This window comes from Chiloscyllium plagiosum, chromosome 18 (genome assembly GCF_004010195.1).
Source record: "Chiloscyllium plagiosum isolate BGI_BamShark_2017 chromosome 18, ASM401019v2, whole genome shotgun sequence".
NCBI lineage: Eukaryota > Metazoa > Chordata > Chondrichthyes > Orectolobiformes > Hemiscylliidae > Chiloscyllium > Chiloscyllium plagiosum.
In genome coordinates this window covers 64,508,864-64,523,594 of record NC_057727.1, presented here as the reverse complement: position 1 = coordinate 64,523,594, position 14,731 = coordinate 64,508,864, and the positions used below count along the sequence as shown (strand labels likewise).

General features: G+C 40.3%; 1 protein-coding gene across 4 annotated transcripts in view; it reads right to left on the bottom strand.

Annotated features, from left to right (window-relative positions):
- dock3 (dedicator of cytokinesis 3) overlaps window positions 1-14,731 on the bottom strand; it is a 918,089-nt gene that overhangs the window by 25,510 nt on the left and 877,848 nt on the right. For all 4 annotated transcript variants that reach the window (XM_043708484.1, XM_043708482.1, XM_043708483.1 and 1 more), the window contains 4 exons: window positions 13,296-13,431; window positions 11,689-11,770; window positions 10,506-10,621; window positions 7,458-7,545 (listed from right to left, as the gene is read on the bottom strand). In XM_043708484.1, the coding sequence (XP_043564419.1) occupies window positions 7,458-7,545; window positions 10,506-10,621; window positions 11,689-11,770; window positions 13,296-13,431 (422 nt within the window). The remainder of the gene's footprint in view (window positions 1-7,457; window positions 7,546-10,505; window positions 10,622-11,688; window positions 11,771-13,295; window positions 13,432-14,731) is intronic.

Genomic DNA, 14,731 nt, shown 5'->3' with positions numbered 1-14,731 from the left:
TGCAAAAAATACGTAGGTATGGCATTGAGGGTGAGTTGGAGGTTTGGATTAGGAATTGGCTGGATGGAAGAAGACAGAGGGTAGTAGTTGATGGCAAAGGTTCATCTTGGAGTGCCGTCACTAGCGGTGTTCCGCAAGGATCTGTTTTGGGACCATTGCTGTTTGTCATTTTTATAAATGACCTGGAAGAGGGGTTAGAAGGTTGGGTGAGCAAGTTTGCGGATGATACGAAAGTCGGAGGAGTTGTTGACAGTGAGGAAGGATGTCAGGTTACAGCGGGATATAGATAAGCTGCAGAACTGGGCAGAAAGGTGGCAAGTGGAGTTCAATGTAGCTAAGTGTGAGGTGATTCATTTTGGTAAGAGTAATAAAAAGATGGGGTACTGGGCTAATGGTCGGGTACTTGGTAGTGTGGATGAGCAGAGGGATCTTGGTGTCCATGTACATAGATCTTTGAAAGTTGCCACCCAGGTAAATAGTGTGGTGAAGAAGGTATATGGCGTACTGGCTTTTATTGGTAGAGGAATTGAGTTCCGGAGTTCTGAGGTCATGTTGCAGTTGTATAAGACTCTGGTGCGGCCGCATCTGGAGTATTGTGTGCAGTTTTGGTCGCTATACTATAGGAAGGATGTGGAGGCACTGGAACGGGTTCAGAGGAGGTTTACCAGGATGTTGCTTGGTATGGTAGAAAGATCGTATGAGGAAAGGGTGAGGCACTTGGGGTTGTTTTCATTGGAGAAAAGAAGGTTTAGGGGTGACTTGATAGAGGTGTACAAGATGATTAGGGGTTTAGATAGGGTCGATCATGAGAACCTTTTTCCACGCATGGAGTCAGCTATTACGAGGGGGCATAGCTTTAAATTAAGGGGTGGTAGGTATAGGACAGATGTTAGGGGTAAATTCTTTACTCAGCGAGTCGTGAGTTCATGGAATGCCCTGCCAGTAGCAGTGGTGGACTCTCCCTCTTTATGGGCATTTAAACAGGCATTGGATAGGCATATGGAGGACAGTGGGCTAGTGTAGGTTAGGTGGGCCTGGATCGGCGCAACATCGAGGGCCAAAGGGCCTGTACTGTGCTGTATTTTTCTATGTTCTATGTGGGAGTTAATGTACAATGGGGAGATATCAGTAGATAATGCATATGTTTTAGAATGGTAACAGCCTGTAACCTGTTCCTCAGTTGCATATAAAAATAATGGAATTATTATCTGGAGTAAACATTTATTATTTCTAAAAAACATTAATCAAGTAAACAATATTCAACACAGAGAAGATCCAAGACATGGATAAATGAAAAGAACCCAGGAAAAGAGAAAACAAATGGAGAGGTCAAATGTGCATGCGATAAACTAGGATAGGTGGTGGAATCAGAAAGAAACAGTTGGAACCAGAATGAACTTAAAATACAAGAGGCTAGATAATGGTAGGTGAAGGGTATGTGAGCAGCAAATATAATTCACGAGCAGCAATAATACATGACTAAACTTCCCACAGTACACATGGAATGTAACATGATTTCCAAAAGAATTTTCAAGTTCCATATGAAAGGTTTTTAGTTAAACTCAAAACTGTAGAGTATGCAGAAAAAAACAATGGCAATGACAAGAAACTGGAAGTAGGGTGGAAATGGGCACTCCCTGGAAGTTAGGTCAGAGTGGTGATGGTTCCTTTTTTTTGGTGGTGTGGGGGAATGGAAGAGGTTAAATGCTGACACGAAGAAATTGGTTCAAACTAATAAATGAGAACTTTTAGGATCGTTTTCAGGATATTCTTTTGTATACAGAATGATTAACATTTGGATTGGCTTCCAGGGAGAATGTTAGAAACACACACATGTAATTTAAGAAATGATAAGGTACAGAATTATGATAATTGTTGGCTTGTTTCAACAGAAGCAGCATGTTGAACTGAATGGCTTTTAAAGTATTTTGTAATTTTGAATCTCAGAAGAACTGAGATTCAAAAAGCATGACCGTGTTGCTGTTGTAAGATTTGTTGAATAACAATGTCTGAACACATTGTGCAGGGCTGTGAAACAGATACATTGATAAATGAGTAATTTTACACTACATCAGCTATAACCAACATGTTTTGATCACTTGCAGGCATCTGTTGGTTTATCAGACCCATATTGCACACACGTTCAATTCAGTCCAATATCAAACCAGCGCAGGCATTACATTTTCCATTTATAGAGTCATAGAGATGTACAGCATGGAAACAGACACTTCGGTCAAACCCGTCCATGCTGACCTGATATCCCAACCCAATCTAGTCCCACCTGCCAGCACCTGGCCCATATCCCTCCAAACCCTTCCTATTCATATACCCATCCAAATGCCTCTTAAATGTTGCAATTGTACCAGCCTCCACCACATCCTCTGGCAGCTCATTCCATACAGGTACCACCCTCTGCATGAAAAAGTTGCCCTTAAGGTCTCTTTTATATCTTTCCCCTCTCACCCTAAACCCTCTAGTTCTGGACTCCCTGACCCCAGGGAAAAGACTTTGCCTATTTATCTTATCCATGCCCCTCATAATTTTGTAAACCTCTCTAAGGTCACCCCTCAGCCTCCGATGCTCCAGGGAAAACAGCCCCAGCCTGTTCAGCCTCTCCCTGTGGCTCAAATCCTCCAACCTTGGCAACATCTTTGTAAATCTTTTCTGAACCCTTTCAAGTTTCACAACATCTTTCCGATATTCTTTCCCACAGAAGGATTTTGATCCTGATTTTCTCCTATATCAGGTTTGTCTTCTATATAGGTTTTACTATTAATTCAAGTAACCCAACTGTTTACTTTTTCAGTGATTAGAAATTGGTAAACAGATAAAGTTGGAATGACATTAATATAAAAAAGGATATAGAATATAAAACAGAGTGAGAATATGAAACTAAGATATTACTCTAATTATACAGTGTGCTGGTCAATCTGGTGTTGAGTTTTGAGTACTGTGCCTTAAAAAGGATATTCTGACCTCAGGAGCAGAACTCATTGTGATGATACCTGGCTTGGATGGACTGAGCTACAATGAAAAACAGAGAAGCTTGAGGGTGGCATGGTGGCTCAGCGGTTAGCATTGATGTCTCACAGTGCCAGGGACCGGGTTTGATTCCTACCTCGGGCCACACTCTGTGTGGAACTTGCACATTCTCCCCATATCTGCATGGGTCCCCTCTGGGTGCTCTGGTTTCCTCCAACAGTCACAAAAATGTGCAGGTCAGGTGAATTGGTCATGCTAAATTGCCCATAGTGTTACCTGCATTAGTCAGGGATAAATGTAGGGGAGTGGGTCTGGGTGGGTTACTCTTCGGTCATTAAGATGTACAGCACGGAAACAGACCCTTCTGTCCAACCCATCCATGCCAACCAGATATCCCAACCCAATCTAGTCCCACCTGCCAGCACCCAGCCCTTATCCCTTCAAACCCTTCCTATTCATATACCCATCCAGATGCTATTTAAATGTTGCAATCTTACTAGCTTCCACCACTTCGTCTGGCAGCTCATTCCATACACGTACCACCCTCAGTATGAAAATGTTGCCCCTCAGATCTCTTTTATATCTTTCCCCTCTTACCCTAATCTATGCCCTCTAGTTCTGAACTCCCTCACGCCGGGGAAGAGCCTTTGTCTATTTATCCTGTCCATGCTCCTCATAATTTTATAAACCACTATAAAGTCACCCCTCAGCTCCAGGGAAAACAGCCTCAGCCTATGCAGCCTCTCCCTAAAACTCAAATCCTCCAACTCTGGCAACATTCTTGTAAATCTTTTCTGAACCCTTTCAGGTTTCACAACATCCTTCCGATAGGAATATTCCAACAGTGGCCTAATCAACTGTCTTGTATAGCAGCAACATGACCTCCCAACTGCTGTACTCAATACTCTGACCAATAAAGGAAAGCATACCAAATGCCTCCTTCACTATCCTATTTACCTGCGACTCCACTTTCAAGGAACTATGAATCTGTACTCCAAGGTCTCTTTGTTTAGCAACACTCCCTGGACGTTACCATTAAGTGTATAAGTCCTGCTAAGATTTGCTTTCCCAAAATGCAGCACCTCGCATTTTTTTAAATTAAACTCCATCTGCCACGTCTCAGTCCATTGGTCCATCTGATCAAGATTCCATTGTAATCTGAGGTAACCTTCTTCGCTGTCCACTACACCTCCAATTTAGGTGTCATCTGCAAACTTACTAACTATACCTCTTATGCTCATATCCAAATCATTTATATAAATGACTGATTGTGATCCTGAAGTGGCAAGACATCAGAGCATGTTAAATTTTAATTCAGATGCTGCCATAATGGGTGTTCAAGAGCATGTAAAGAATTGTGTTACGTTTATAGACTCTGGAATCTTATCTTCATGTGCTTCTTTCTGTTTTCCTTTACAGGTTTCTGCAAACCACAAATAAGATGTCAGGCACTTAAGGAGACTTCTGGGGATGACGACACCAATGTCCTAGAGGATGCATTGTCAGCTGCCTTGCCAGCACCCCTGAAGAGTCTGTTCACTGGCATTGCACTTACAAAGAAATTTGTTCACATGCCTTAAACTGTAAGGGATTGTATTTATAATCAGAGCCACATTCTTGTGAGCACAGTGTAGATATGCTAAGGGAGTCTGTAACAGTCAAGTCTTGGCTATTAAGGAGACTATTGGAGAACTGCCTCTTACTGAGCACCATGCTGATGTCATGGCCATAAAATGTCTGTAGAAAATGAAGCAGAGCTTAGGGGAACATATGGCAGAGATGCCAGTGGGAGTGCATTGATTTGTGTCTTCTGTAAAGGAGTCTATTTATCCACAAGTTCTTCTTTCACAGTTGCTGTATCAAAATCCTTGATTTCCCTCCCTAAGAGCATAGTGGGTCTACCTATAGTATGATTACAGTGGCTCAAGAAAGCAGGTCACCACCACCACCCATATCTCTCAAGCGAATAATCAAGGTTTGGCAGATTAGTGCACGGCTTCCTGCATCGAGAGATTGATGACCATGATGAAGAGCAAGTCAAGCAATTGATCCTTATGTGTACTAACCTACATTCCATCACTCCAGCCATTGGGTCCATATGGCATTGAGGCACCTGGATCTCTCTCTCCAGGTAGTCCTTCTCTTAAGGGAAATAATATTGCTTAACCAGATGGAGGAGAAATACATGTTAACAGCCCAAGAGGCGGCTTATGGTAGTCCCAGGGTGAGTGGAGTCTTTTCATCCCCACCTGGCATCAACCCTACTACCTCTGGTAGGCATGGCTGAGGAGGTTGCCTCTGCATTTGTGCAGGACACCCTCAGGCAGCCAGAAACCTCAAGGCTCCAGACCTCAGAGGACACCTGCCAATGGTGCATCACACACAACATCCTGCCTTCACCTTAGCTGCTGATGTTGGGGTTACACCAAGATGTAGAGCTAGGAAAAGAAAACTTAAACAGTTATGAGAGCACATGGTAGCATGGCGTGCTTTTAAGAATATCACTTTGTCACATGTAAATATTGCACAATATACTATTTTCACTTTATTCACACGTGCATCCTTTTTTAAAATTGGGACCTGCTTGGTCACAGACCAAACAGTACTATGCTTAGGACATTACATAATTACATTACTTTAAAAACTGATTAACTGAGAGAAAATCTATCTGCTTTGGTTGGAAAAACAATAGCTGAGCAATGAGTTACCTTCAAAAAAAATTATTTCAAGCATATTTTCTCAAAAAGGAAAGGCAATATGAAAAAAAAAACAGGACCCCAAGGATGACAAAGAGATTGAAATTAAGGAAAAGAAGAAAAAGTGTTCTTATGACTGATATTAGGTAGAAAATATACTTGAAAATCAGGCAGAATATAGAAAGTTCAGAGGAGAGGTGAAAATGCAAATAAGAGCTGCAAAGAGGAAATTTGAAAAGAGGTTGGCAGCCAATTTAAAATTGAATAACAATGTCTTCTATAGGCTTAGAAATAGTAAAACTGTGGTATAAGGAGGAATAGGGCCAATTAGGGATCAGTAAGAGGATTAAGGAGGTAGAGGGCATAGCTGAGATATTAACTGAATATTTTGTACCTGTCTTTACCAAGGAAGGAAATGCTACCCTGGCCATTGAGAAAGAGGAGGTAATTCAGACATAGAAGATGGAGAAAAGTCATATCGGACTCAAAATGCTGTTATTTTCTCCACAGATGCTGCCAGACCTGCTGCGTTTCTCCAACATTTTCTATGTTTCAGATTTCCAGCATCCATTGTATTTTCCTTTTACTAGAATGGCTTAAAATTGATAAGGAAGAGGTACTTTAATCTGATCAGGACCAGATGAGATGCATCTGATGGTAGTATGGAAAGTGAGAGTCAAAATTACCAAGTCAGTGGACATAATTTTTAAACTTTTTTTAGACTTGGTGGTGATGAAGAGGGCTGGAGAATTGTAAATGTTTTGCCCATGTTCAAAAAAAGGCTGTAAAAATAAACCAAGCAACAACAGGACAGTTGGTTTAAACACTCACTTAAGATAAAATTAATAGTCTTATAGATTAACTAAAGTAAGCCAACACAGATTTCTTAAGGGAAATCCATGTTTGATTAACTTGCTGAAGTTAAATCGAAGCATTCAAATGGAATTAGACTGTTATTTGAAAATGAAGAATATGCAGGGTTGCAGGAAAATGAAGCTAAATGAATTGCTCATTTGGAGCAGTTATACAAACATGACTGGCAAAATGGCCTCCTTTGATGTTGTGATATCTTTTCCTGTAAAGAGAACAGCCTCTCTAACCCATCTCTCTAAACTGGTCAAATCTGCTAGTATAGGCAAATTGAATCAAAATTCACCTATTAGTAATTCAGCATACATCCTCCTCACACCCACGAATGTGTCCGTTCATGCTGCCGACTCATATGGTCTCACCTTTGGTTTCCAGCACTGAGGAAGGGTAACCAGACCCGAAGCATTAACTTTGATTTCTCTTCACAGATGCTGCCAGATCTGCTAAGCTTTTCTAGCAACCTCTGTTTTTGTTTCTGATTCACAGCTTCAGCAGTCTTTCAGTTTTTATTTGATACCTTGTAGGTTTAGTATGTGTTTCTTTCCAGCTTCCTTTAAATCTTTCAGAAAGTGTTTTCTATTGCACTTGACATATTTGTTTCCTAATCCAGCCATCTTGTGGCCCAGAAGAGAGAGATTGTCTATTTAGTGCCAAATCAGGGCTGGGTTTTCCAACTTGGAACTGAGTTAGATTGCCAAAGACATTTCAGGTAGGAGCATTCTACTTGAAAGTGCATGAAATGCTGAGAGTTTAGTGTATTGTGTTAATCAGTTGCACAGCCCATTCGCATATTTTAAAAAATACTGAACTTGTCATTGTTAATTTATAGGACATGGACCTTTATGGTCCAACAGGAAAAATGAATAATCCTTTGCTCCACTGATCATTAATGATTAAATTGATCCTTACCCTTTTCAGCGACAGAGAGATTAGGGTCACTGCATGGTTTGCAAGGTCCAACCACCTGTTGAATTAGGGCCCGCTGGAAACTAGAAGGCTGTAATGAGAATGTAACATCATGAGCACAAGTCAGCATATTATGGAGTTTATAACAACACTCAGAATACTGTATACCTCAGTGACTGTTTAGCAAATGGAATTTCAAATGTCCAGCCCAGTTCACATCCATTATGTGAGCTCTCTTTTAGTAATTTGACCTGATGGTGCTGTCATTAAACATTTCAGCGACACTGTTTCATACTAAGTGTAGCTGAGGAGCATTCTGTACATCTATACAGCTAGAACCCCCCTAAGGACACTGTGGGTCAACCTACAGCACATGGACTGCAGCAGTTCAAAAAAAGCAGCTCATCACCACCTTCTCAAGGACAACTATGTACAGGCAATAAATGCTGGACATTCACGAGTGAATGAAAAAAAGACCACCAGTGTGAATAATGATTTGTTGACTGAACATTGAGCCTGCCCCACGTGCAGTGAGTAATGTAACTTCCTGATCTTGTGGTATTGGGTGTGTTGAATATAGAGCATCCTGAAGGGATGCTCTTTTGCTAAACACAGGCACAAATGAATGATTTTCATGCCAAGTGGTCAGGTAACAGTATATTAATACTAATGGAATGTAATGGTGTACTGGTACTTAAACTGCATCAGGACAAAGGTTATCTCGAAGCATGGTGTGAAGACATGTATGTTTTATTACACTCTTTATTATTGGGTTACTTCAGCCTACATTTAAAAGTCCTAAAATCCCTTCATCTTCGCTCAATCACTTTAGATAACCACCCTTCCCATATCCATGGGCAAAATAAAAGCAAAGTACTGCAGATAATGGAAATCCAAAGTAAAATTGGAAGACTCAGAAGGTTTGGGAGCATTGATGAAAAGAAAAACACAATTAACATTGAGTCCAATGTGCCTTTATTCAGAACAAATCACATTGAACTCAAAACATTAACCCTGTTTTTCTCTCTCCACAGATGCTGCCAAACCTGCTGAGTTCTTCCAGGATTTTCCATTTTTTTCCATATTTATGCCTGTTGTCTGGTCATTTTGGTGGTCTCCCCACTTTTGAGATTTATGTTATTTATAAGGCCTTCTCTAATCACTTCATTAATCTACCTACCTATACTCTCATTATTCCCTATGACAAGTGGAGGTAGCGATGTCATGGTAACATCACTGGACTAGTAATCCAGAACCTGAGGCTAATGTTCTCAGGACAGGGGATCAAATTCCACCATGGTATGAAATGTGAATTGAATAAAAATACTGAAATAAAATGCTAGCCAATTGGTGACCATATTACCATTGTTGATTGTCATTAAAAAAAAACATTTGATTGATTAATATCTTTTTAGGGAAGGAAATCTGCCGAACTTATCTAACCTGCCTATTGATTCCAGACCCACAGTAATGTGGTTGATTCTTACTGTCTTCTGAGCAATAAATACTGATTAGTCAGCAATGTCCACATCCCATGAACAAATAACATTTTAACAAAACCCTTTATGCATCAACAAGATTCTCCTTAAAGACTTCCATTAATTCACTAACAATCTCCTAACTGCCTGTATTTGGCCCCTAAGATAGCTCTTTCATCAGGGACCTGTCAAATTCCTCTAACTCCTTCACTTTTGACAGTCCCATTTTCACTAAATTTTGGCTGTTTTGAACCTCTGCTAGTTCCCTTGGACAGTTGCACCATTGTACCATCAAATGCAATGGTTGCAACTATTGAGCTCAGTAGATCTAATTCAACCATGATTGCATACCTCATTTTGTAACTAAAGACTTCTACTATCAAAGGCAAAGACAACCTTTGCCCCTACAATTACTTGCCCATTCAAACCTATTTCCTTCGCACAATTGTCCTTCACCTGTAATGTTAAGTGAGGAGGGTTCATGGATTTCTTTATTTCTAGTATTGAGAATTATTACTGTATAACTAGGAGATATTTTCTCCTTTTCCTGACCTTGTGCTAGTTTGCTGTCCACTGACTCCTATCAATCAACTTACACCAATCTGCTCCTTGCTTTCATCTGTAGGACCCATTCCTGTTCTTCCAAGATAGTACACACTCAGAAAATATTCATAGCTTTGGAAGGTCAGGGACCAATCATATCTATTTTAAAGGTACCACATAAACCCTTCCACTTCTGAAAATCTATACAACCTATCCATGCTTTTCCTTTCCTTTCAAGGTCACTCAAATGTGTTGCCTACTTCAATACTTTCTGCTCAGATCCCTTCAATCCAAATCCTCTGATTCAGTAATTGTTCTGTATTTTCCCACCTTGTCTTCCTCTCAAAATTATATTGCATGGTTCACCACACCCATCTATTTTCTTGATTTTCCTCTACCGGTAATCCCTGTGAGCTACCCTCAGATGGCTGCATCGTAAACTACCTCTACTCACCCTCCATTATCGCATCCATAGTCTCTCCGGTATCTATTCTTGATCCTTTTGTAATATCCCCTACAAGCACAGGGCTCAGCTTCCATACGAATCCCAATTGGATCTCTCCATTACCTCCTTTGACTTCAATGAACACCAGGGATCTATCTGGTACAATGTTTTCAATTGAACATTGGGAAGACCAGAGCCATAAATTCTAATCTTTTGTCACTTCCTCCATTTCTGTGTAAACTATTTTAAAAAGTGGCTGCCTTGAACATGTTTTTAGCCAATCCTCTTCAATTCTCAGCACTTGTTCCTATTGTTATTTTCACTGTGATGGTCTTTTTTGTATATGAAAATTTGAAAGTTGTTTTGGAATGAGGTGAAGCCTTACTTTATAATACTAGATAAGATTTCAACTCAGTGTTCCTGTGCTCATCTGGATTTTGCTAATACAATATTATTAATCTTGTGATAAATGACAGGTGTAAGCTCCGCCTACACTTTATCTCAATCAACATGATGTCAGATAGCTAGCAACTTTGAAGCTTAATTGTCATACATGCCAATTGAGGGAATCCTCCAGTAACTTACCGGTCCATTTTCCATCATATTAGGATACAGAGCACTACTCGGCCTGTCCCTGTGAGGAGGCAGCAACATCATAATCTCCCGTGAATGACGGTACTTATCGGATAATGATGGGGAACCTGAGGATAGGCAGAAAGAGGAACAGTAGATGAGGGACCAGTGGAAAAAGACAAAATAGAAAAAGAAAATCGATGAAGAGAGAATATTGAATGAAGAATATGGAATCAGGGGAAGAAAAGGAGAAAGGGCAAAAGGAATTACATGAATTATATTTGGAATATTGCGTACAGTTCTGGTCACCACATTAAGGAGGTGGAAGCTTTGGAGAAGGTGCAGAGGACGTTAACCAGGATGTTGCCTTGTATGGAGGGTGCTAGATATGAGGAGATTAAGATTATTTTCATTGGAAAGAAGGCAGTTGAGGAGGGACCTGATTGAGGTCTACAAAATCATGAGAGGTATAGACAGGGTGGATAGCAAGAAATGTTTTCCCAGAATGGAGGACTCAATTACTAGGGGTCACAAGTTCAAAGTGAGAAGGGAAAATTTAGGGGAAATATACGTGGAAAGTTCTTTACACAGAGGGCAGTGGAATGTGTTGCCAGCGGAGGTGATAAGGCAGGAACGATAGCGTCATTTAGGATGTATCTAGACAGACACGTGAATGGCAGGGAGCAAAGGCATACAGACCCTTAGAAAATAGATGGCAGATAGAGGATATGGATCAGCACAGGCTTGGAGGGCCAAAAGGCCTGTTCCTGCACTGTAATGTTCTTTGTTAAGACAGGTAAAAGTGAAGATAAAAAGAGAAAGGAAGCAAATGTACAAAATTGATAGAAAAATGGAGAGAGGTAAGGTAGAGTGTTAACAAAAAATAGTACAAAAGGACAGCATGAAATAGTTTAAAAAAAGTGTAGACAGAGAAAAAGAAACTAAAGTAGGGAAGATGGACACAAAAAGATCAAAATAAATATGAGTGTGCATTCATTCAGAGTCCCGGGGAAATGTGAACATCTCAATTTCATAAAAGTGGCAATAGGAAGTTACACATATGTATTAGGGTCACGGTGACCTCACTGTGTATCGTTTTGTATGTGTTTAAAAGCAAAGCTGATATTTGGGAGCGATGTGCAGCTCAGCTGCAAGTTGACCCTGAAAATTAATTCCAACTAAAAGAGGTTCTTACCTCGTGCACTAGACGGGGCTGAATTGATCATCTGTGAGGGTGCAGAATGTGTGGAACTCAGGCTGGAGGTGGATGGACTGGCCTGGTATGATGACAAAACAGAGACATTGATCATGAAGTTCTGGAACTTGGTTTTAGCATAAGCAAGCTGCAGAAAGCAGTTAAAGTAGCAGAAAAAAAAGAGCATGTGCAGAGAACCCTGACAGGATAAAAACAACAGCAGGTTAACAGATGGACTTGCAGAGGTTACAGATCACTGACTCATCTTGAGTATTTGATTTGTCTCTTAAAATCAGAGAATTCATATCAATTATCAAACACTATCTCCAAAATGAAGAAGAATATTAATTTCATCCCATCCCCAATTTTGTCCCCATCACTTCTGAAGATCCTGACCTTTTATGGGGTAGAGGTTTTGTAACATGTGAGTCATTCCTTGTACATCACCTAAGTGGCCGTGCATGACTTTAGATGGTGAGGGCTGACAGCTATTCTACGACAGAAGACACCACAATTCCTCATCAATATTACTATCCATGTGCTTCCCAGCAGGTGCCACTGAAGATTAGAATTGTGAATCTTGGTTGACTTTTTCCATCCCTAACCTAGGAACACTGAGGTTAACTGCATTGTTCCTACTATCTGAGATTAGCTGACTTAACATAGGCTGTAATCAGGCCAGTGATGGAAAAAGTGATTTCTTTTTAGTTAGCCTCTTTCATCTGTTCATCAAAAACATATCACAGAATGGCTTGTGGAAAGGTTTATTGCTGTAGCTTGTATAACAACATCAGGATGGGAATGATCCCTTATGTACTTAAAATGGGCATGACTGAACCACTGAAAGGATTATCAACTTAATTGTGAAATTTGTTTTGGCTTGAGGATGCTCTGTATATGTGATTGTTTCTGAGATTGGCAACTTATGGTGATTGCTAAACAGTGTTTTACTTAAACATATTTATACTCCATTTTATGCCCAGCTCTTCTTAATAAAGTTTACACATACTCAGAAGATAAGTGTTTTATGGTCAACTATATCACACTTTAACTGTGAGGCTTTTGCAGTTGCAGTTCCCATCAACAATATTTTTGCTGCAATCTTTATTATTTCTGAGCTGGGATTTGCTTAGTTAATGCTCCTCCTAGTACAGTTCTTGTGACTACATTATAGTTCTCATTAAAGATTAGCATTGCTACTGCCCTTTTTGAGGTTTTCTTCATTACTTTTGTCATTTGGAGTTTGCTTTTACTGTCATTATTAGGATTTAACTTCTATTATTATCTCTGTTGGAATTTCATTCCTGTTAATGTATCCATGGGGATTTAAATCCCTATTTCCATTGCACCATACCAGTAGATGCTCAGGAGGAGCTTCTTAATTTCCATTTCTCACAGTGAGATCTATGATTGTGATAACCCTTCACACAGCAACTCATTTACAGAGCTGGGCTACCATGGACAGACGTTTCTCAATAGAAAAGGAACATAAACAATCTGTTCCACTCTCTTCTGCTCCTTGTTAAAGGCTCAGCACCTACCATATCCACTCTAATGGCCCAGAAGTAGTGAATAATACAGGAAAACAAAAACAGGAACTACCATACCTGCATGCGGAATGGGTCATCAATGGTTTCTCCTACAAGACCGTCTGTGAGGATGACAAGGTTTCCAACCTCACTGGATGTCTGTGAGGATAATGAAGATGAGGAATGTCTACTGGAGCCAAGCAAGTTCAGTGGGCTGAGGAAATGAATTAAGATAGAATTTTTTTATGTTCAGCCAGTCCAGTCTCAGCATTCACAATGTGACTAAGCAAGAATGTCACACCTGATTCAACCACAGATATTTCATGGATACTATCCCATTATATTAATCTTTTCAAAGAAACCTCTATATATCATACATGACACTCAAAAGGACATCAGCCGAACAATGCTGGTTACTATCATGCCTCTGCCACTATAAGGCTCACTGAGTAAGTATTCCATTGTTGGAGATGCTGTTTTCTGTATTCTGGTCAACATTCTTCTGAAACCCAATCTTTCCATATCATTGTTTGCATAAACCAGATTTCACATCCACCATACTACAGCCACTGCAAAGTCATTCGTAACTTAGGTGCTTTGACAGTTTAAAGCTTTACTAAATTATAATGCAAAATACTATGGATGCTGAAAATGTGAACTGAAGAAACGTAAAATTCTGGAAGCATGCAGGTGTGTAATAACATCCCTGAACAAATTGATTAGAAAATATCTAAAGCATAAATCAAAACCATTTTGAATATCAGCCCCTCTGTAGCAACTCTTTGTTCAAAAGATACTGTATGAGAAACCAATGACACAGATTTTAAACCAATGTGGTCCAATAAAATTGTGATGGTACAAATTATATCAATTATGCAAATTAGGTCATCAACTGAGCTCATCAGAGCTAGACAAGCAGGAGACTGGAAGAACATAGCAAACTAGGCAGCATCAGGCGGTGAAGAAGTCATAGAGATGTACAGCATGGAAACAGACCCTTCGGTCCAACACGTCCATGCCGACCAGATATCCCAACCTAATCTAGTCCTACCTCCCAGCACTCGGTCCATATTCCTCCAAACTCTTCCTATTCATATACCCATCCAAATGCCTCTTAAATGTTGTAATTGTACCAGCCTCCACCACTTCCTCTGGCAGCTCATTCCATACCCGTACCACCCTCTGCATGAAAACGTTGCCCCTTAGGTCTCTTTTATATCTTTCCCCTCTCACCCTAAACCTTTGCCCTCTAGTTCTGGACTCCCCGACCCCAGGGAAAAGACTTTGCCTATGTACCCTATACATGCCCCTCATAATTTTGTAAACCTCTACAAGGTCACCCCTCAGCCTCCGACACTCCAGGGAAAACAGCCCCAGCCTGTTCAGCCTTTCTCTATAGCTCAAATCCTCCAACCCTGGCAACATCCTTGTCAATCTTTTCTGAACCCTTTCAAGTTTCACAACATCTTTCCGATAGGAAGGAGACCAGAATTGCATGCAATATTCCAACAGTG